Source organism: Aethalodelphis obliquidens, unplaced genomic scaffold (genome assembly GCF_003676395.1).
Source record: "Aethalodelphis obliquidens isolate GAN/ISIS:26980383/991018 unplaced genomic scaffold, ASM367639v1 scaffold25, whole genome shotgun sequence".
Lineage (NCBI taxonomy): Eukaryota > Metazoa > Chordata > Mammalia > Artiodactyla > Delphinidae > Aethalodelphis > Aethalodelphis obliquidens.
Window position 1 is genome coordinate 33,227,613 of NW_020837969.1, and position 23,509 is coordinate 33,251,121.

A 23,509-nucleotide genomic window follows, 5' to 3' on the forward strand; every position below is an offset into this window, starting at 1 on the left:
CTTTACAATGGTGTGTTAGTTTCTGCTTTATAACAAAGTGAATCAGTCATACATAAACATATGTTCCCATATGTCTTCCCTGTTGCGTCTCCCTCCCTCCCACCCTCCCCATCCCACCCCTCCAGGCTGTCACAAAGCACCGAGCCAATATCCCTGTGCCATGCGGCTGCTTCCCACTAGCTATCTACCTTACTGCGTTTGTTAGTGTGTATATGCCCATGACTCTTTCTCGCCCTGTCACAGCTCACCCTTCCCCCTCCCCATAACCTCAAGTCCATTCTCTAAGAGGTCTGCGTCTTTATTCCTGCTTTACCCCTAGGTTCTTCATGACATTTTTTTCTTAAATTCCATATATATGTGTTAGCATACGGTATTTGTCTTTTTCTTTCTGACTTACTTCACTCTGTATGACAGACTCTAGGTCTATCCACCTCATTACAAATAGCTCTATTTCGTTTCTTTTTATGGCTGAGTAATATTCCATTGTATATATGTGCCACATCTTCTTTATCCATTCATCCGATGACGGGCACTTAGGTTGTTTCCATCTCCGGGCTATTGTAAATAGAGCTGCAATGAACATTTTGGTACATGACTCTTTTTGAATTTTGGTTTCCTCAGGGTATATGCCCAGTAGTGGGATTGCTGGGTCATATGGTAGTTCTATTTGTAGTTTTTTAAGGAACCTCCATACTGTTCTCCATAGTGGCTGTACCAATTCACATTCCCACCAGCAGTGCAAGAGTGTTCCCTTTTCTCCACACCCTCTCCAGCATTTATTGTTTCTAGATTTTTTGATGATGGCCATTCTGACTGGTGTGAGATGATATCTCATTGTAGTTTTGATTTCGAGCACCTGTTTTTAATTCTTTTGGGTATATACCCAGAAATTGAATTTCTGGGTCACATGGTAATTCTATGTTTAACTTTTTGAGGAAGTGCCAGCACAGGTGTGTTTTCCACCGGTGCTGCGCCATTTTACATTCCCACCAGCAATGTGCTAAGAATTCTAATTTCTCTCCCTCATTGTCAACCCTTGTTATTGTCCATCTTCTTGATATTAGCCATCCTAGTAGATGTGAAGTGTTTTCTAATTGTGGCTTATTTGTGTTTCCCTAAAGACTAATGATGTTGAGCATCTTTTCATATGTTTGTTGGGCATTTGTATATTATCTTCTTTGGAGAAATGTGATTGGTAATCAAGTAAATGATAGTCTTTTAATTTTTTAAATGCTAATAGGAAGAAGCCACAGGAAAGAGCAAGGTAGAGGTTGAGATAACGAGAGAGGATGATAACTAGTACAGGGTCTCTGAGAACCTGGGAAGAGACAGGGTTGAGAGTGTATTACAACAAGATTGAAGAAGGAAAGGATGGGTATGAATGCTGCCAATTTTGTAGGTTAAGGTACAGGAAATTGGGGGATTTCTTACCTGGAGGCAAGGTTTTCTGATAAGAGTAGTGGGGAGTTGCTGAGGTTTGAGAAGTAGGAAAGGTTTGGAATAATCTCTAAGGGGAACAAAGAGACTGCTGATTGGGGAAGCATAGCTGTACTTTGGGGGCAACTTTGAAGGCCCAGCTGAGACTGGAAACTATATATTATGTTTTATGGTTTAAAAAATATTTATTCTCTCAGTACTTAGCAGTCAGGATATATGGCCAGAAGAGATAGGCAGCTGGATTGGTCTTGGATTGAGATTTCGCCCAGGAGAAGGTATTAAGGTAAGGGAATTGATTATATTGACAAAGTCATCACAATAATAGACCATGAAGTCTAGGCCAGAAAGAGAAGGTAACTGATTAAACAGATGATGAACTGCGTAACTTAAAGTATGGAGTGGGGAGATTTCCAAAAATAAGATGACAATGTTGGCAGAAGAAAGAGGAGTAGGCTTTACGCAGGCAGAACAGTAATGTTCACCATGGAGTCTAAGCAAAGTGAAGAAGAATGAACGTAAGATGATGGGCTGTCAGTGAAAACCAGGGAGGAAGTCGGGAGGTATAGGACCTGGAAACCTCGTCGAGGTGGACATCCTAGCTGGGATTGACCGGGAGGAGGCTGTGTTCAGGGGGTTTTATCCACAGGTGCTGCTGTGTTATGATAAGAACTAACATGTAACAATGGGGACTGGAAGAAAATACTTCTACTCCCTTCTACCCCCCCCCCCCGCACCCCCCGAATTAGATCCTTCCTCTCTGAGTGTCTGTCACAGCCCTCATCACATGACACTGTATTTGTCTTTCTTACTTGAGCTGTGTGAAACCCATGGCACAGGTAGCTTCTTGAATAGTTCAAAATTATAGACGTGGTTATTTCTGGATGGTAGAATAATGGGTGTTTTCTCTTTGTACTTTTTCTGAATTTTATCTTCTCTACCTTGGGTGTTATTTTTTTAATTGGAAGAAAAATCTTTTGAACATCTTTTTATTAACATTCTTACAATAAAAGCATAAAAATTGAAGCCAGTATTCTTTTACTCTTTCTGAGATTTTTTTCCCTCCTAATAATGCTAAGGGACCTTCACTCTTCTCATGACATTAATATAGAGCAGTGGTTCTCAGACTTCAGTGTGTGGTGCTGGGCCCTAACCCCAGAGTCTCTGATTCAGTAAATCTGGGCAGGGACCCAAGAATTTGCATTTCTGACAAGTTCCTAGGCAATGCTGGTGTTGTTGGTTTGGTGTTGTTGGTTTGGGGACTTCTCAGTCAGTGTTGAGAACCACTGATGCAGAGAAGAAGGTACAGCTGAGCATAACATTTCAGTTCTTTAGAGAGTGGGATGAAGGCTGAAATTACAAGATCTCTCAATAGTCTGTCCCCACGTTTCTAATTGTCCCTCTCTTTTGTCCTTCAGACAGAGCATAAGAAGGAAACAGGAGAAAATTGGGACATTTGAGTCTGCCCCTGACATTTGTCACAGTCAGAATTTTATCCCTTCTCCCCAAACCCTCACACACCCTCTGGATCTTCTCTGTGTGCAACACAAGGGTGAGAGAGGCTGAGACCTAGATTCGTGTGTATGTGCGTGTCATCACTGAACATTAGCGGTTAATTTGGGCTGATATTGATGTGACCCACGTTTATTCTTCAGAAATAGTTACTTAGTGTTACTATTTTTCTTACTGAAAAGTCAATATTTTAAATATTTAGCCACATTTTAACTTAAAGACTTGTCTTTTTAGTGGTAAGAATAAGTAATACTTGACTCTCGTGACTGGCCCTGCTGTGAAAATGCATACCAGAATTACACGTGTGATTTTAAGTGAAGGCTAATCCTGCAGCAAAACAAAGCTCCAGGCTGAAGAGCTTCGATGTATAGGAAAATGTTCCTTTTACATTTGTGATTTCATTGTAATTTTTATAATTCTATGGCAGCTGGGTGTTCATGTTTGTTGTTGTAAGTGTATTATATAGAATGTCACTTTTTTCTCGTGGTTGTAATCATTTAAATCTTAATTTCAGCTGATGAGTAAAGAGTCTCCTGTCTCTGCTGGGAATGATGCCTATGTTGACCTTGATCGCCAGGTACCTGATCTTGCATTGTTTTTATCCATGCAGAGATTAAAGGGTGAACTTTAGATATTAATGAAAAGGATGTTTCAGTTGAAATTGCTTATGAAATATATTGGTATAGTTCTTTATTTTTTACCTAAAATTCAAGAACGTAAGCCACTTTACTAATGGATATTACACACTTGTAATTAAATTTGTAATTTTTAATTAACATATTGTACAACCCACTTTAAAATAAATTAACCTCTTTAATTTACTATAATTCATGTTTTAATGAATGGTTAAAATAAATTAACGTCTTTAATTTACTATAATTCATGTTTTCTAGTCATGTTTTCTTTTTCCATTAGTGATATCTTTCTGTATGCCACGTTTAACACAATAGATGCAGTCCTGGAAAATGGCATGCATTTAATCCTGTGATTTATTTATAATACAAAAGATATCTTACCTTTTATTTCATGTTATTCTTCAATTGAAGAAGTCTCCTCTACCCTTCATCTTTGTGAAGAAGTGAACTGTCTGGTTTTCACTGACAGCCCATCATCTTACATTCGTTCTTCCTCACTTTGCTGACTCTACGGTGAACATTACTGTTCTGCCTGCCTAAAGCCTCTTTCTTCTGCCAATATCGTCATCTTATTTTTGGAAATCTCCCCACTTCATACTTTAGCTTAAGCAGTTCATCATCTCTTTAATTAGTTACCTTCTCTTTCTGGCCTAGACTTCATGGTCTATTATTGTGATGATTTTGTCAATATAATCGATTCTCTTACCTTAATACCTTCTCCCGGGCAAAATCTCAATCCAAGACCAATCCAGCTGCCTGTCTCTCTGGCCGTATATCCTGACTGCTAAGTACTGAGAGAATAAATATTTTTTAAACCATACAACAATTGTGTTGAAATACATTAGCTATTTATTTTAACAATTGAACCCCTGTTCCTCTAGCACATATATATTTTACCAAGGTGAGATTTCTTAGTTATTACAGAATCAACATTACCAAGAACCAAGTAGCCCTAGGAGATGTATAAGAAAACTTGATATGAGGAAAGAACCAATTTCCAAGTACAGAAAAGACAAGACTCAGGACTAAAAGATGTCTGCAGTTGGAAGAAACCCTTCTTTTGACTCGTGCAGAAGGGTTCTTGATTTCTCCCTGCCCCACAGAAAGAACAGGGGGAAGCGTTTTAGTTTTGTATTGTACGTGTGCGATCATTAGTTGTTGCCACGTCATATTGCGATGTTCACTGTAGCTCTTTGCTTCTACCCAGCTGAAGAAAACTTCAGAGGAACTGAATGAAGCTTTGTCGGCCAAGGAAGAAATTGCTCAAAGGTGCCATGAGTTGGATCTGCAGGTAAGAGATCTGGTTTTACACCACCTGTTTGCAGCACGGCTCTGCGTCCCACCATGTGCCCTGGGTCCCACGTGCGGTACAGTTTGGCTGTAACACAGCCCTAGTTTGAGAAGAAAAAGGAAACAGAGCCTGGAAAAAGAGTGCAGACTGAACAAAGGTCAGAGTTTTCCTTCCTTCTCACAGCCCCATCAAATTCATAATAAATGAATTTAAAATGGGATAAGCCCACAAGAAAAGAAGAGAAAGAGGAGAGAGGTCAGCTCTCAGGAGGACTGGGGGAGATTTTTTAAAGCCCTGATTTGTAGCATTTTCCAATTTCCACAGTATAAACACTGTCACAGCGACCAGTTCCAGTTGTTAAAGGCTTAACAGTCGGCTCGCCGGACTCCCGAATATTTAGCGAGTGGCTCGGTTATAGCCAGCAACAGCGCACCACTGCTTATCATCCACCTCAGAAGGCCAAAAGGCAGTTGGATAAAGGCCAAACGGCCTAAAAGGAGTAAGGAATGCAGCGCCAAAAACACCTATAAAGGGGGAGGGAGCTGCTGTAGCTGAACCCCAGAGACGCCCCCATGCTTGGTGGAAGGCTGCAGCGAGGTGTAATGGGGTCTTCTGCAGGAGAGCTCAGCCCCATTGCCCGTCACCCACTGCAGATACGCTGACCTGTGGCTGGTTTCCCAATCGGAGGGTTCTCTTCTAAAGAAGTTAAGCAAACAGAAGTACAGGAGGTTAGACCGAGTATTAGTATTGCAGGGTAAGGCCCTTTTCATTTTGACCTTCCTGGATTCCCTAATTTACAGAAAACCAATTCTTACATGTGAGGAAAATCTGCGTAACAAAAAAGAGAAGGGTCAAGATAAACAGGAAACTAGCCCTAGAGGAAGTGGAGAAATTGGGGTAGTAGAAGAGATTTTTCTTTTTATTTTGTTTTTGGGTTTTTTTTTGCGGTACGCGGGCCTCTCACCGTTGTGGCCTCTCCCATTGCGGAGTACAGGCTCCGGACGCGCAGACTCAGCAGCCATGGCTCACGGGCCCAGCCGCTCCACGGCATGTGGGATCCTCCCGGACCGGGGCACTGAGCCTGCACGTCCAGAGCCTGTGCTCCGCAACGGGAGAGGACGCAGCGGTGAGGGGCCCTTATACCACAAAAAAAAAAAAAAAAAAAAAAAAAAAAAAGGACAAGATGCTATTTTAAAAAGAAAAAATCAGAGATCAAGAAACACTAAAAATAGAATTGTCAAAATAAAAAAATTCAATAGAATAGTTAAAAATAAAGTTGAAGAAATCTCTCCTAAATTAAAAGACAGAAAATTAAGAAATAGAATTGTTTGTCTGGGATTTACCTCAAAATCAGGGAGGAGGGGGGAGTGGATGGAAGTCCAGATAGGTGCATAATTGTCCATGTTTTGATACTTGTTAAAGCTGTGTAGTAGGTACACAGGGTTCGTGATATTTTATACTAGAAGCATTTTACCTTGAAAGGCGTAAGAGTTGGTCATTGCTTTGGATGCAGATAGGAAGAAATGTGATCAGAGCACACTTTCTGGGTTATGTAGTAAATAATATTTACCTAGTCATAAGGTTAAGTGCTGTTAATTGCTTTTCAGATTCTAAAATTCAGCTATACACAAATGCAGTATTTTACAATAATGATAAATAAGAGTTGGTTGGTTTTATGAGCAGGATATAAATAGTCTCTTTGACGGTGTAACATTCAAGTCGTACACTGGGATTGGCAGACTGCAGCCGGCCCTCTGTCTCGTGAGTAAAGTGGTAGAGCAGGCAGGCTTGTTCCTTGATGTGCTGTCTCTGGTGCTTTCACGCTGCAAAGACAGGGTTGAGGACTCGCCACGAGACCTGTGGCTCTGAAAGGCTCAGCTGTTCACTGCCCTATTCCTTACAGAAGAGTTTACCAGTCCCTGGTGTGAACAGATCGCAGAGCGAGTGGCGGGGCTGCAGAGAGGTTGTGAGGAGATTGGTGGCAGCGCCGTGACACACTCAGCCCTGCAGAAAGCAGTCGTAACACAGGCGTGCTGATGTGACCTCTGAGGTCGCGATGTGAACGTCACTGGTCTTCAGCATCTAGCCCTGCCTGTGGAGAAGCAGTGTTATGAAAGTAAAGATGCGGGTGCTGGAGGTGAGCAGGAGAAGCAGGGCGAGGCAGGGCGGTGAGGGCCCGGTGGGGCCCTCCGTGTTCTCGTCTCACCACGAGGGAGCACCGGCAGTACACGGCCGGCCGCTTCTCGCCATCCAGTCTCAGCTCCAAATCACGTGGTTTATCTGTCATGAAATATTCACTGGGCACTTAGGTGTGCCCAGTACTAACCTCAGCCTCCCTGGGAAGTTCCTCGGTCACCAGCCTACAGTTGTCCTCCAGCCTCTCCTCTTAGTCTTTTTTAAAAATAAATTTATTTATTTATTTATTTTTAGCTGTGTTGGGTCTTCATTTCTGTGTGAGGGCTTTCTCCAGTTGCAGCGAGCGGGGGCCACTCTTCATCGTGGTGCGCGGGCCTCTCACTGTTGCGGCCTCTTCCGTTGCGGAGCGCAGGCTCAGTAGTTGTGGCTCACGGGCTTAGTTGCTTCACGGCATGTGGGATCTTCCCAGACCAGGGCTCGAACCCGTGTACCCTGCATTGGCAGGCGGATTCCCAACCACTGCGCCACCAGGGAAGCCCCTCCTCTTAGTCTTGCTTTAACCCTCTGCAGAGCACTTTCACTCTAGGTCTTGCATGTATTTATTAGTTTACTTTCTTGCTTAATATGATTTGTCCTTGTTTATATATTTACTATGATGATTTGTTTAGAATATGTAACACATGAGAATAAGAACTGTCTCTGCGTTTTTCATCGTGGTATCCCTTGCACCTGGACAATTGCAGCAGTGCCTAGCACATGGTAGACCCACGATGAGTATCTGAGTGAGCTAATGAGTGGGCACGTGATGGAGTGAAACAAGTCAATGAGTAGTTGTTCAAAATTGCAGAGGTGGCCAAGTGAAAGGAGCAGGAATAGTGCCATAACTATTTGTGGAAACGGGGGATGCCGCAAGTGGCTCTAATTTCACATGTCAGAGGAGACAAGTCACTAGAGAATGTGTAAGGTTGATAAATCAAGAAATAGGGGCAGAACATGTTGCTGAGAGATGTCAAGTCACAGCCGAAACCATAACATCAGGAACATTAAAACTAGTTGTCAGGCTTCCCTGGTGGCGCAGCGGTTGAGAGTCCGCCTGCCGATGCAGGGGACACGGGTTCATGCCCCGGTCCGGGAAGATCCCACATGCCGCGGAGCGGCTGGGCCCGTGAGCCATGGCCACTGAGCCTGCGCGTCCGGAGCCTGTGCTCCGCAACGGGAGGGGCCACAGCAGTGAGAGGCCCGCGTACCGCAAAAAAAACCTAGTTGTCTCTTGGAAGTAGAAAAACTCAATGGGAAACTGTAGCTTTCCATTATAAGCCCCTTTGCTTTATTTGCTTTTTTTTCCTTAAATTGTGTTTATGTATTATTTTTAATTATTCTCCTTGTTGACTAAAAAAAATGCACAACGTGAGAGTTGTGAGTTAAGGTTTCTTTGGGGCAAAATGAGGACAATAGCCCAGGAGACAGCATCTCAGCTCTGAGGAACTGCTCCAAAGTGGTGGGATGGAGGTCAGCATGTATGTGATTTAGGTGAAGAGGGTGCGTGCAGTGAAGCACACGTTCTGGTAGAAGGTGACTGCCAGTCACGAGGAGCAGTTGTCACCATTGATGATTTTAGTGCTTTTCTAGATATGAGGAGATGCAAGAATTGGGCTCATAAAATCTTCTCCTGAAAATATCTAACTATCTGAAGACCTGTTCTGCCAGTTTTCCCAGAGCACGGGGGGCCTCGTTCCTGATCTCTTCCTGAACTCCTTTCAGGGGGCGTTACAGGTCAGCGGCTGCAGCAGCTCATGATTTAATCCTTGTTGAGGCAGATGGCAAGTACCAATTTGTAGCTGACACCTTTTTCTGTGTATGTGAAAAGGATTTCTGCCAAATATATTGAATTAAATTACTTTAGCAACATTTTGTAGTCTGATGAGTCTGGTATTAAGGTGTTGCATTATGTACTCAGACTTCATATAAATTGACCACATACCAGGCTATAAAGCAATTCCCAATAAAATTCAAAGAATCTGTGTCTTTAGATCATGCTTTCTGAGCAAAGTGCAATTTAAGATAGAAATTATTAACAAAGAAATGAGCTTTTAAATTTTAAAGCCTTAAATATTTATTTTAAAAAGAATGAAAGAGCAGAAATGAATGAAATAGACCAGTGGCATGGAACTGAGCTACTACTCTACTCTGAGAAAAGACTCGTGCGTTTATGGAAATCTGACAAGTTAGAGAGCTGGCATTTCAGACTCATTCATTTATTCAGCAGACATTGAACACCCACTCCAGACCATCCACTGTTCTAGCTGCTGTCAGTACAGTGAAGATAGGGGAAAACACAGAAATGGATAAAACATCCCTGCCTCCAAGGTGCTTGCACGCGATAAAGAAGACAGACAGTGAACAGGATAAGAATACGGCGTGTTGTGTGCTGCTGATAAGTATTCTAGAGAAAGGGGGACTCGGGGGGGCGGGGGCACGGGGTTGGAGGAACTAGTTCTGACTGGGCTGTCAGCAAAGGCCGCCGGGGAGGCAGCAAGTTAGTAAATCCTAGAGGGTGGATAAGCGGCCTCCCAGGCTTCCTGCGAGGCTCCTCCAGGCTCAGCGCACAGGCCTGACGCGGGGCAGCTGGTGTCTCCGGGAGCACGAAGGTGAGGGCAGCAGGAGTGAAGCCTGGGGAGAGGAGTCCGTCTGCAGAGGCCTGACAGGCCTTGGTACAGGCTGAGTAAATAAATGGGAAGCCGTTGGAGGCCTGTGAGCAAAGACGTCCTGTGATCCGAGTTTTATTTTAATGGATTATGGTGGCTGCTGGGTGGTGAGGGCCAACTCAAGGAGACCAATTCAGAGACCTTCGCAATAATCAGGCAAAAAATTAGGTTGGCTTAAATCAGAATTGAGGGGCGGTTAGAAGTGGTTGAAATCCGTCTGAAGGCAGAGCCGCTGATGTTTGCTGAAAGAGTGGGCGTGGGTGTGAGGACAAGATGGGACAGATCCTGTCAGAGCAAGTGGAAGGACAGAGTTAGCATCACTGAGATGGGGAAGACAGTGGGAGAGCAGGGCGGGGTGTGGGGGAATGAGAGTCCCACCTGGACAGGTTAAATTCAGATGCCTGGTGGACCTCCAGTTGGACGTCATACCCAGTGCGGGGTTCCAGGCTGGAAATAGAAACATGCGAGCTGTCAGTGGATAAATTATGTTGACAGCCCAGAAGCTGGAAGCCATCAATGTATTTAGAAAGGAAAAGCCATGCGTGTGCCAGAGGCAGGGAGGTGAAGAGGACTTGACTGGAGTAAAGAGGAGGCACACAGACCAGGAGAGGGAGGTGTCCTGGGAGCCACAGAAGTGAAGGTCGGCTGATCCTGAGGATGGTGGGGCAATAGCCCAATTGGAACAAGTTCCAGAGAAAATGGGGGTGGAGAGGGAGAATCAGAAATGGCAGGCGACTTCTGTTTTTACAGTTTTTTGAGATGAAGTTGACATACAACAAACTGCTCATCTTTGAAGTGTACAGTTCTGATGCATGTTGACATGTATAAACGTGCGAAACCATCACCGCAATCAAGATAGTGAGTTCTCATGACTCTGTAATCCTCTTCCAGTCCCGGCTCTGCTTTCTGTCACTGTAGATTAGCTTGTGTCTTCTAGAATTGCATATGAAAGGAGTCATACACAGGGTACTCTCTTTCTGCCTGGCTTCTTTCATTATTTTGAGATTCATTCATGTTATCGGTATTAATAGTTAATTCTTTTGTTTGTCAGATAGTATTCTGTTGTATGGATGTGCTGCAATTTATTTATCCATTCACCTACTGGTCAACGTTTGTTTTTCTGTATTACAAATGAAGCTGCTATAAACATTCTACGTCTCTGTGTGGACATATGCTTTTAGTTCTCTTTGGTAAATAAATACCTAAGTGTAAAATGTCTGGGTTATGTGGTAGTTGCATGTTTAATTTTTTAGGAAAATGCGAACCGGTTTCTCACAGCCTGTGGAACATTTCACGTGCTGAACAGGTGTGTGAAGCTCCCATCTGTTTTCATCTTTACCAACACTTGGTACAGCCAGTCTCTCTGATTTTCGGCATTCTAGTGGGAGTAAATGTATGGATATAACATTGTGGTTTCAATTTGCATTTCCTCAATGACTAATCATGAGTATCTTTTTGTGTGCTTAGTTGCCATTACATATCTTCTTTGGTGAATTACCTTTTCAAATGTAAAATAAAGAATGAATTCTTGCTTACTCTTACATACTGCTCTGCCTGTGTAATATTCCAAAATAGTGTCAGTGTTTTAAGTGGAGGTTGCTTGTACTTCTTTAAAATCAGGCTTTAATTCGTAATGGTAATTCACACGTGATTACGCGGATTCCAGTGTAATTGGAGAAAATAACCACTGTCTTCCTATATTCTAACAGGTTGCAGCATTGCAAGAGGAGAAAAGTAGTCTGTTGGCAGAGAATCAGGTATTAATGGAAAGGCTGAATCAGTCTGATTCTATAGAAGATCCTAATAGTCCAGCAGGAAGAAGGCATCTGCAGCTCCAGACTCAGTTAGAACAGCTCCAAGAAGAAACATTCCGGTAAGGGACAACTCACTCAGATCTCATTTTTTTAGATTTGGTAATGTCTTTTTTTTATATATAAATTTATTTTATTTATTTTTGGCTGGGTTGGGCCTTCGTTGCTGCGTGCAGGCTTTCTCTAGTTGGGGCGAGCGGGGGCTACTCTTTGTTGTGGTGCACAGGGTAATGTCTTTTAAAGTTAAGAATATAGTGTTAGGACTTTCGGGTAACTGCAGACCAGGGAGGCCGTGCAATTAGCCTCTTCCCAAAAGTCTTCCCACACGACATGAAATAACTGCTCATTTAGGAAAATCTATGAATGCTCACCCTCAGTATGACTTGCAGACAGAATGCCCCAACTGAACAATAACTGTGAGTGAAAGGAAGGAAGCAAATACCAGCCCACCTCCATCCTGCCAGGCACTCTGAGGCAAGTAAAGGCAGACAGAGAAAAAACTCAGAGACAGAGGAAGGACTAGCGAAGGGGCCTGAGGGTGAGTTGGAGCAGTTGCTGCAAAGATTAAATTCACTCAAAATCGGAAATTACTTTAAAACAAAAAAGGAAATTAGATCACAAACTGCAGGGATAGGAATTCAAAGTAAGTGTATCTTCTTAAAGGACCAAATGCCAAAATAATAAACAGGCACGGAATTTAGAGATTGTTGCCCTTTCCAGAGCACAGTTTAAAGAAACGCAAAATAAAAGCCAGGTGCGTGGGTTATAGAGACAAGCCTATTTAAAGGGCGATCTGATGTAAAGGGGCAGTCTTCCAGACACATCTTCTGGGAGAGGAAAAGGCCAAAAAGAAGGAAGAGGGCCCATTGGCGATTGGATGGTGAAAGGGAAAAGAAGAAAAGGAAAAATTTGGTGTCCTGCAAGACAAAATAGAACCCAAAGTTGAAGGACTTGGCAGTATGATAAAATATTGTGTTGTGATTTACTAGAAAACATATCCTGGCCTGTTTCTTACCCAACCATAGATTTTCAGTGTCAAAACTGGGAGAAATTAAATATCAATTAGGTTTTTTTTACTTGTGCAGTGACTCAGTCCTTTGTTTCCCCATGAAATGTTTCTGCATTTTTTTTTTTGGCCTTGACAGGAAAAAATAAACAGATTTTCTTAGTCTTCTCAGAAACCTTAGACAAACAATCCATCCCCTATGGTCTACATCTGTGGTTCAGAGTGTGATCCGAAGACCCTCTCAGAGAGTCTTCAGGGCCCTCTCTTTTCCAACTGCATTTCTGTGCTTGGCTGGATCTCCTTCATATACCGCAGCCAAAAAACCATCACAGCAGACCAGTGTAGAAACACCTATGGGAACCCAGCTGTCTTCTACTAAACCAGATGATTTGAGTCACAGAATATAAAAAATATTGCCACTCTCCTCACCATTTTTTGGTTTTAGAAAATAGGGTTATTTTTCATAAACAGTATGTTGTATATATTAACATAATGGGTTTATTACTATTATTTTCAAATGACTGACATCTCATTTATGAGTATTCTTTAAATAATTCCTGAATAAAATAGTAGCAAATTCAATCCAGTACTAAAGTAAGCTTTATCCCAGGATTGTTAACCTGTTGAGTATTATTAAATCTATTACAGTAACTATTAAATGTATTATAACTCCTCCAATCCATAAGGTAAAGGAGAAAGAAAAATATAAAATAAGCTTGGTACATGAAATTCTCAGTAAAGTTAAGAATGAAATGAGGATGAGTATTAATCTATTATTTGACATTTTCCTAGACATTCTAAAAATCCTGGCTTTGCCACTTACTAGCTGTGTAACCTTGGGCATGCCTCCATTTTCTCTACTATAAGATGGTATAATAGTATTATCTACCTTCTAGAATTTTTGTGAGCATTAAACGAGTTAATATATATAAAGTATTTTGAGAATATTGCCTGGCACATAGATGCTATATAAGATTTCGCTGTTATTACTTTTCTAGAAAATGAAATAAGAAAAAGAAATGAGATTAAAATATTGGGAAGACAAAAAGTATCAATAAACGATGATTATTTGTAGATAATATGTGTGTCCACCCAGAAAATATAAGAGAATTAACTCAGAAGTTCTTAGAACCAATAAACATTTAACAGGGAGAGGGTAATGTAAGACTGCTGCATAGGTCATAAGTTTTTTTTTTTTTACCAATAACTAGTTAGTATCATCAGGAAAAACTTCCATTTATAAGTATTTAAGTGAAGAATTAAAAAAAAAATTAAGTACAGGCTTCCCTGGTGGCACAGTGGTTGAGAGTCCGCCTGCCGATGCAGGGAACATGGGTTCGTGCCCCGGTCCGGGAAGATCCCACATGCCACGGAGTGGCTAAGTCCGTGAGCCATGGCCGCTGAGCCTGTGCATCCAGAGCCTGTGCTCTGCAACAGGAGAGGCCACAACAGTGAGAGGCCCGTGTACCGCAAAAAAAAAAAAAAAAAAAAAAAATTTAAGTAATATGAAGGAGTTAGATGACAAAAACTTCTAAGTTATACATAAAACATAATACTGTGTGGAGAGAGAGAACATATTTTTAGGTGTTTTTAATGGAACATTGTAAGAATGCCATTTTTTTCTTAACGTATATAATTTGAACTTGATTCCAATTCAAATTTTATGTTCATCTAGAAGTATTAATGAACAAGAGATTCCCAAAATGTTTTGAGAACAAAGTATAATGAGGGAATACTGGCCACACCCAAGTACTAATATACTAATGAAAATAGCTTGGTACCAGTGCAGCAAAATAGACACCAATGACACAAATGAAGATCCAGAAACCAGTCCAAGTATATATAAAAATATGTAATGTGATAAAGATGGCATTTTCTAATCAATAGGGAAAGGTTAAATTATTTGTTAAACAGTTTTGGAATGGTTGGTAGATATTTTGGCAGGAAAAGTTAGATTTCTGTACTACATCATATACCCAAATGAATTCCAGGGAAATTGAAAACGTTAATGTTAAAAATGAAACTGTATAAATACTAACAGAAAACAAAGAATTAGAAGGAAAAAAAAGTTCTAATTGCACATTAGAAGTAGAAACTATACTTATATGGGGAATCTAAAAAGAAATGATACAAATGAACTCATTTACAAACCAGAAACAGACTCAAAGACTTAGAGAACTTATGGTTACCAGGGGGAAAGGGTGGGGGGAAGGGATAGTTAGGGAATTTGGATCAACATGTACACACACTGTCACATTTAAAATGGATAACCAACAAGGACCTACTTTAGAGCACAGGGAACTCTGCTCAATGTTGTGTAGCAGCCTGGATGAGAGGGCAGTTTGGGGGAGAATGAATACCTGTATATGTATGGCTGAGTCATTTGCTCGGCACCTGGAATCATCACAACATTGATAACTGGCTATACCCCAACATAAAATAAAAAGTTAAAAAAAATTAAAAGAAGTAGAAACTATGAAGTGTAAGATTCATCAATTGAATTACATAAAAATTAAGAATTTCTGTACATTAAATACTTACATAAATAAAATTAAAAGTAAATAGGGCTTCCCTGGGGGCGCAGTGGTTGAGAGTCCGCCTGCCAATGCAGGGGACACAAGTTCGTGCCCCGGTCCGGGAAGATCCCACATGCCGTGGAGCGGCTGGGCCCATGAGCCATGGCCGCTGAGCCTGCGTGTCCGGAGCCTGTGCTCCGCAACGGGAGAGGCCACAACAATGAGAGGCCCGCGTACCGCAAAAAAAAAAAGTAAATAATCAATGATAAATATTTGTGACATGAGAAAGAATCTTTTAAATCCAAAGGAAGGATGTATGTTAAACAAAACAAATTAATATAAATTAGGAACAATATTATCCATATTTTTTGGGGAAAAGATCTATGAATAGAAATCAGACTGGAGGTTATACTCCAAAAATGTTAACAGTAGGTATCTGTCTAGAGCAATGCATAATTTTTATCTTCTTTGCTTTTCTGCATCTTGTGAATTTTCAAAAGGAATATGTGTTAATTTCATCATTGAAAATAAAACTTTAAATAAATTATAGCTGCTATATTTTGGCGTCTAACTTTCTGAGTAGAGGAATGGCGATCCGTTGTTACCTTTCTCCAAGTCTTGGAGCAGTAGAATCCGTTTCCAGGATAGTTAAAACTTGGAAATACAGTGTATGGTCACAAAAGTAGGAGACAAATCCAAGAAGAATTTATTTTCATGTTTTTTACTTACTTTTCCTGTTCTAAGGAGAATTATTAGACAGTAAATAGTGCTTTCTTGGTCTATTTTGTTTCGGTTACAGACTTGAAGCAGCCAAAGATGACTATCGAATACGCTGTGAAGAGTTACAAAAGGAGATGTCTGAACTTCGGCAGCAGAACGATGAACTGACCACTTTGGCAGATGACGCTCAGTCTCTAAAAGATGAAATAGACGTTCTTAGGTAGACAACCTTCCCATCTTTGTAGAATCTCACACCTGTGATCCCCCAGAACAGTTCTGCCACCGATTTTACAAACTCTAGGGTCTTTGAGCACCGGAAGATGGGTTCAGATCCCAGTGCTGCCGTTTAGTCAACCTCTATGGAACCATTTTCTCATCTGTAAGATGGAAATAACACACATACCTACCTCAGACTGACATGTGGAGTTAAGTGAGGTGATATTTGTAAGCACTTGGAACAGTATCTGGCAAATAAGTGCTGTATATAAATGTTTGTTAAATAGAAATTAACCTCTGGCCACCACTTCATACTTGCGTAGCTCTGAGCTTTTCTCATTACTACTCCTGTTCTTTAATTTTGCGTCCTTCAGTCACTTGGTCTTCCTCTTTCTCGGATACCGTCACACCCACACACATGGCTCATTTCCTTGCTGGACTCAACTGTTCTCTCACTGGGCACCTCACTCCCTGCCACCTCGTTTCTGCACCATTCTGCTTGTGTAATCTATCCTCTGTTGGATCATTCCAACCATCTATGTTTTATGCGTTTGCTCTTTGAATGCTGAGAACAAACAGGGAAAATCACAGTGAGGTAGTTTTGTCCTACTGCAGACTAGTGATCTTACTCTCCACTGGTCCCCTCCCACTGGTCCACCGCTCTACTGCCCATCTGTGTGGGCTCCTCCCACTGGTCCACCACTCTACTGCCCATCTGTGTGGGCCCCTCCCACTGGTCCACCACTCTACTGCCCATCCGTATGGACCCCTCCCACTGGTCCACCGCTCTACTGCCCATCCGTGTGGGCTCCTCCCACTGGTCCACCATTCTACTGCCCATCTGTGTGGGCTCCCAGCACTGGTCCACTGTTCTACTGCTCATCCGTAGATTGCTCTGTCTCCCGTTTCTCTCATAGCTGCTATGTATTTTCATAACTCTTCTCACCTGACTGACCCCACCACACCTCTCCTGTGCTTCAGTCTCAGTAGATGACATTGTCTCCTGCATTGAGGAGCGGGGCCATGACCTATGGACCCTCCATGTGCTGTGTCTCCTGCATTCGCGCCCATCTTTTCTCTTTTGCTTCTAGAGTGCAGACCTGTTACTCGTCCTCCTGTCCAGTGCTATCCTTCAATGCTCTGGGTCTCAACCCTTCTTGCTTCTGCAGGGACTGTGCTACATCAGTTATCATTTCCCTTCACATTTGAATCTGCCTCCTTAGCATACATTTATATGTTTCTGTCCCTCTTATCTTAGAAAAAGTGAGAGACCTATTATTCTCTCCTTCCCTCCAGAACAAATTTAGATTACACAAGGTAAAGTTTACATTCTTTCCTTAACCCACTAAAATTCACCACTGCCTGCCCCACTGCTCCACCAAAACAGCTGTTCCTCTGGTCACTAATAACAGCCTAATTGCCAAATTATTTGGACAGTGTACAATTCATTTTGCTTTTGTGCTACATGTGACTCTGTTGGCTACCCCCTCCTACTTGCATTCCTTAAATTTTATAATGTTGTCTATTATAAATTTTGCTGTAATTTTGGTCATACTTTTGAACCTGCACAAAAAACTAAGCTGGACTCACCTTTGGTCTTATAATTTCATTAGAACATGTTACTTCCTGGCAATCCACTTGGTGTAGCACTGCCTACAGCAGCTTTACCATTGCGGATGTGTGTGTGATTTCTGGTTTCCCATCTCATTCTAGACATTCTTCTGATAAAGTGTCTAAACTAGAAGGCCAAGTGGAATCATATAAAAAGAAGCTAGAAGATCTTGGTGATTTGAGGCGTCAGGTTAAACTCTTAGAAGAGAAGAATACTATGTATATGCAGAACACAGTTAGCCTAGAGGAGGAGCTGAGAAAAGCCAACGCGGCTCGAAGTCAACTCGAGACGTATAAGAGACAGGTAAGGAGAGCAGCACAATTTCTTAACGCCGTTTCCAGCTGAGCTCTCCAGTGTAACGCTGGCTTATCAGAGTCCACTGACTTGTTTTCATGGTATTCGGTTTTTCACCTATGAAACTTAGTTCTTATCCAGGGCTTATTGGTTGGTCTCTATAGCAGATCCTTTTATTATTTATTATTTTTAATTTATTATGTAATACTTGAGAAATACACAAAAGTAAAAAAATAATACAATAAGTATCCATGCTTAATAAACAAAACACTCTCCCCCTCCTCATTGCAGTAACCACTAGCCTATTTTGTGGGTTTTGTGCCTACGCATCTCTTTATTCTTCCCTGTACATACACACACACATACATATATGTGTGTGTGTATCCCTAAAAACTTATAACACTTTTGACATTTCAAAACTTTATATAATGATATAGTGAAAGTTCTCTTCTGCGATTTGCTTTTGCTCAGTGGTATTTGTGAGATTTGTTTTGTTGATAGTTGTAGCTTTATCCCATTCACTTGTACCAATCTGTAGTATCCTGTTGAGTGACAATACCACATTTATCCATTTTTCTGGAGAAGGACATATAGGATGTTTTGTCTTTTTCTTTAATATTGCAAGAAAGGCCACTGTGAATAGTACTGAACATGTCCTCTTCGATACATGTGTGGAAGTTTTACAACTATGTGGAATATCTTCCTTAGAGAGTCTTCATTTAATTAGATATTGCCAAATGTCCTCCACTGTGATTTTATTACCAGCAGGCAGCTTGTATGAATTCTTGTTGCTCCACATCATCACCAACACATAGTATTATCAGACTTGAAATTTTGCCAGTTGAAGGATGGATTTGAAATGATGTCTCCTTATGATTATACTTTGCGTTACCCTAATTGCAAATATATTTACTGATCACATTTCTTTTGTGAACTGCCTATTTTTATCTTTTATTCATTTTTAAAGTTGGATTATTTCTTTTATTGATTCTAAAAGTTCTTTATTTGTTCCTGGTATTAATCTTTTGTCACATGTTGCCTTTATTTCCTAGCAGTCTGTGACCTGTCCTTTTACTTTTATTGAGATTGATAATTTTAACATGATGAACTTTAAATACCTTTTTCTTTATGATTTGTGCTTTTTATAAAAAAATTTTATTGGAGTATAGTTGATTTACAGTGTTTTGTTAGTTTCAGGTGTATGATTTGTGCTTTTTATGTCTCAGTTAAGAAGTCATTTCCTATATAAAGATGTAACACTAATCTCTGTTTTCTTTACAGAGGTTTAAAGTTTGTTTTGTACATTTAGGTCTTTAATCCACAAGAAATTGATTTTCATATAGGGTGTGAGGTAGGGATCCATTTGATATTTTTCGTCTTTGTGGACAACCAGTCAACCTAGCAGCTTTTATTTAATAATCAGTCTCTTCTGCAGTGCCCTACAATTCTATCTTATCATATATCTAAAGTTACCATGTTATATGTGGGTTTGTTTATGGCGATCTCTTCTGTTTCATTGGTCTGTTTGTCTACTCTAACACCAAAACACTCTCATCATCTATAGATCTTTAGTAATTTTGATATTTGGGTAGTACAGATACCCGCACCCTGTTCTTTTTCAAAATTGTTTGTCTATTCTTGGACCTTTCCGTTCCCTTTAAACTCCAAATCTTTGGAAATTGGAATTACATTGAATCTGGTGATCAGTTTAGGGAGAATTGACATCTTTATGACAGTAAATGTTCCTATCAATGAATATAGTATCTTTCCATTTATTTAGATCTTCAGTGTCTTTCAATTAAGTTTTATAATTTTCTTATAAATATCATGCACATATTATAGTTACTCTTAGTACTTTATGTATTTGGTTGCTTTTGTAAATGCAGTTAGAAAAAGAAAAGATACCATTTTCAATATGTTGCTCATTTATGTGATTAAATTGGTTTTTATATGTTGATTTTACAATCTTGCCAAATTCCCATATTATTTCTAATAATGTCTATTAGTTCTTTTGGCAGAAGTCATATTTTGTACAAATAAAAGCCATTTTGTTTCTTTCTATGGCATACCCTTTTTTTCTTCTTAATCAACATGGCTGACCTTTAGTACAGCCTTTAATAGAAGCAATAATAATAGGCAGCCAATTCTTGTTGATTTCACACACAGTGCTTTAAATGTTTTACCAGTGTATTGTAAGGATTGCTATAGGTTTTGTAGCCACCTTTCATTAGGATAACAAAATTTCATTGTATTCCTAATTTGCACAGGTGTTTATCTTAAATGGTTGTTGAATTTAATCAGCTACACCTATTGAGAGACTCCTATGCTGCTTATTCTTTCTATTAATCTGATGAATTATATGAATGGATTTCTATGTTTAAACCATCCTTGCATTCCTGAGATAAACTTAGTTTAGTCATAGCAGATTTATTTGTGGTTTCACATAGTTAAATTTGCTTTGTTCATTTTACTTGGAATATTTTGCCTCTATGATTTGTCTACTTAAAGTTTTCTATCTCGTGCTTTCCTTGTCTTCTGATTTTGGCATCAAAATTGTACTAGCTTACGGGCTTCCCTGGTGGCGCAGTGGTTGAGAGTCCACCTGCCGATGCAGGGGACATGGGTTCGTGCCCTGGTCCGGGAAGAGCCCACATGCCGCAGAGCGGCTAGGCCCGTGAGCCGTGGCCGCTGAGCCTGCGCGTCCAGAGCCTGTGCTTCGCAATGGGAGAGGCCACAACAGTGAGAGGCCTGCGTACTGCAAAAAAAAAAAAAAAAAAAAAAAATTGTACTAGCTTAATATAATAAATTAGAGAAGTTTTAGTAGAGCAACCCTGTACACCATGAATGTCTGGCAAGTTTTTTTTGGTGAATACATTTTTTCCCAACATTTCATTATGAAAATTTTCAACATATAACAAAGTTGGACTGAGAAATTACCAAAAATAAATGTAGCCCAAAGAAATATAAATGTGGTTAAAGGGTATAAAATTAAAATAAGAAATGATTTAATTAGAGTTCCAGAGGAAAGAATGGAAAGAATTGTAGGACATTATTTGAAGGAAAGAATGGCTGAATATTTTTCAGAATTGATGAAGGACATCAGATTTAGTATTAACAGTGAATTACAAACAGAATAAATAAAAAAGAAATCTGCACTTACAATTATTGTAGTGTAATACACTAATTCTCTATCTGTTTCTGATCTGGAGCTTAATATATTTTATTTTTCAGTATAATATTTTTCTTTCTGCAGTTTCTCTTTGGGTGCTCTTTCAAACCTGCTTGATCATATTGGTGGTCTTTTATTCCTTTTATAATTTAGATTTCTTTATTTAAAAGTATTAAACCTAGTATTTTATGTCTGGTAACTCCAATTTGAAATCCTTAGAGGTCTTATTCTACTATTTTATTGTTGTTAGTGCTGTTAATGTTTTTCTGCTGACTGTTGTTCATAGTGTATTATTTCTTTAAGACTTTTGTAATTTTAGATTTTGCTCTGTCATTTGGCTCATCTTTACCTTTGGGAATACTGGGGACCTGGTTGAGGTTGTGTTCCTCCAGACAATGTATGTTTTTCTTATGCCAGATTTTCCACAGCATTACCAATCAGGACGACTTTAAATTAATTGCTTGCCTTAGGATTTGCCAGACAAGGCATGTGGTAAAAATTCAAGCATAAATCCATGCATTTGCAGGCTGTGGTTACACATTTTCAAGTTACACTTTTTAAAGCCCAGAACACTCACTTTAAGATGGGCAAGTTTCCTTATTGATTTTGCCAGCTGATGGATTTTGTTTTCCTAACCTACCTGTTTACTGACTCACCACCTTTTATTAGAGTCCGAGGTAGTTTAACAGCAGCCTGTCTCCCGATAGTTTTAAAGGCCTGGGTTCCTGGTATTGCCAGGTGGCATCTCACACTGCCCATAGCATCCTCACAAACTTCCTGCTCCACTTTTAACCCCTGAGGATTTCCCTTACTTTGTTATAAGCCTAGCGAGGCAGTTGTATTCTTTTCCCCTAGCATTTCTTTTGCTTCATGCTAAAAGGGTTCCCAGACTGCAGTTTCCTGTGTTACAGGAAGTGGAAGTCCTGTAGGTTTTCATAGTTTTGAACATTTGTTCCTCTGGATGATCTGGTTTTAGAACCCATAGAATCTGGGCAGATTTTTGTACCGGGTTCTCTCCATTGGGTTAGGCTCCCGTATCATGTGTATTTTTTTGAGTATTTTTGGGGGAGAGACTTTTCATAGATCTGTAGAAGAAAATAATAATAATTTCTAATGTTTCAAATTATAAAAATTAATGGTACCTTTCTATACAGGTAGTAGAACTGCAAAATAGATTATCTGAAGAATCGAAGAAAGCAGATAAATTAGATTTTGAATATAAGCGGCTAAAAGAAAAAGTTGACAGTCTTCAAAAAGAAAAGGATGTGAGTATATATATTAGGTATTTTGTTTTTGAGCAGTGCTGAGGTTAAGAAAATGATATTTAATTCATGTTTTGCCTACATTAATTTCTGCTTCTATTTATAAATTTGAAAATTTGAGATCTTTTTTTTAATTATAAAAGATTTACATTTGTGTTTCAGAAATAGATCTAAAATAAAAGATTGCTATTCTAATTTCTTTTTAATATATTTAACTTTTCTACCACTGTTGCTTCTTTTCCTTTGTCTTACTTGTGAATTTCTAGAAATTTATGTAGCTTTTCTGTTTTCTATATGAAGACACAATTCTTTTTGTTGTTCAGGATATTTTGAAGCTTTTTAAAATATTTTTACTTTGTCGTGATTTATGAATATACATGATTTATGAATATTTCAGCATATTTTGAAGCTTTTTAAAATACTTTTACTTTGTCATGACTTGTGTTGTTTGATCTTTTATGTTTCATGAAAAGAAAGTTATTTACATAATGAGGTACTCATTGTTAAAGATGGAGTAGGTGGTTTTGTTTCTTATGATTAACTGATAGGATCCTGCCTTGCACGTAGTAGATACTCAATATTGTTAAACGGGAAAAAAATCGTGTAATCGTTTCCTTCTGTGATCTTTCTGTAGAAGGTCAAAAAGTGTAACATGTCCATGTTCACCACTGTTTATCATTCTATTAGGTAAGGCAAAGACCACTGATGAGTAAACTCGTAAAGCTTGAAGCTAACTTTCCTCATTCTTAATGTCCCTCCAGAGGTTAAGAACAGAAAGGGATTCTCTGAAGGAAACCATCGAAGAGCTTCGTTGTGTTCAGGCTCAAGAAGGGCAACTCACAACTCAAGGTAACAACATTTCAGTAGCCCAAGCAAGGTTACTTATTTCTGATAGTATCAGGAAAAATATTAGATTCATTTTAAGATGATTGCGCCAAAGACGAGAACTTGAATTTGGTAAAGAGGCCATGAGATTGATACAGATTTTGAACTGTTGCCCAGATTTTATGACTGTAGTTACGGGACTGGATTTACTTGCCTACTTTTTAATTTTAATTAAATTTAAATGTTTGGGTTTTATGAAATCAAAAGCATAAACATTTGTTAAATCATCTCTGTTAATAATACACCTGAAAAGTTTTTAGTGACCTCTTTAGAAGTGTATCAGACTTTATACATCAGTGATTTTT

General features: G+C 39.8%; 1 protein-coding gene across 6 annotated transcripts in view; it reads left to right on the forward strand.

The window, feature by feature from the left end:
• HOOK3 (hook microtubule tethering protein 3) overlaps nucleotides 1-23,509 on the forward strand; it is a 129,107-nt gene that overhangs the window by 42,302 nt on the left and 63,296 nt on the right. For all 6 annotated transcript variants that reach the window (XR_003436296.1, XR_003436295.1, XR_003436297.1 and 3 more), the window contains exons 7-13: nucleotides 3,461-3,523; nucleotides 4,789-4,872; nucleotides 11,423-11,586; nucleotides 15,846-15,986; nucleotides 17,696-17,897; nucleotides 22,212-22,322; nucleotides 23,081-23,168. Coding sequence is in view for 3 of the 6 variants with exons in the window: in XM_027122951.1 (XP_026978752.1) it covers nucleotides 3,461-3,523; nucleotides 4,789-4,872; nucleotides 11,423-11,586; nucleotides 15,846-15,986; nucleotides 17,696-17,897; nucleotides 22,212-22,322; nucleotides 23,081-23,168 (853 nt within the window). In the remaining 3 variants the exon portion in view is untranslated. The remainder of the gene's footprint in view (nucleotides 1-3,460; nucleotides 3,524-4,788; nucleotides 4,873-11,422; nucleotides 11,587-15,845; nucleotides 15,987-17,695; nucleotides 17,898-22,211; nucleotides 22,323-23,080; nucleotides 23,169-23,509) is intronic.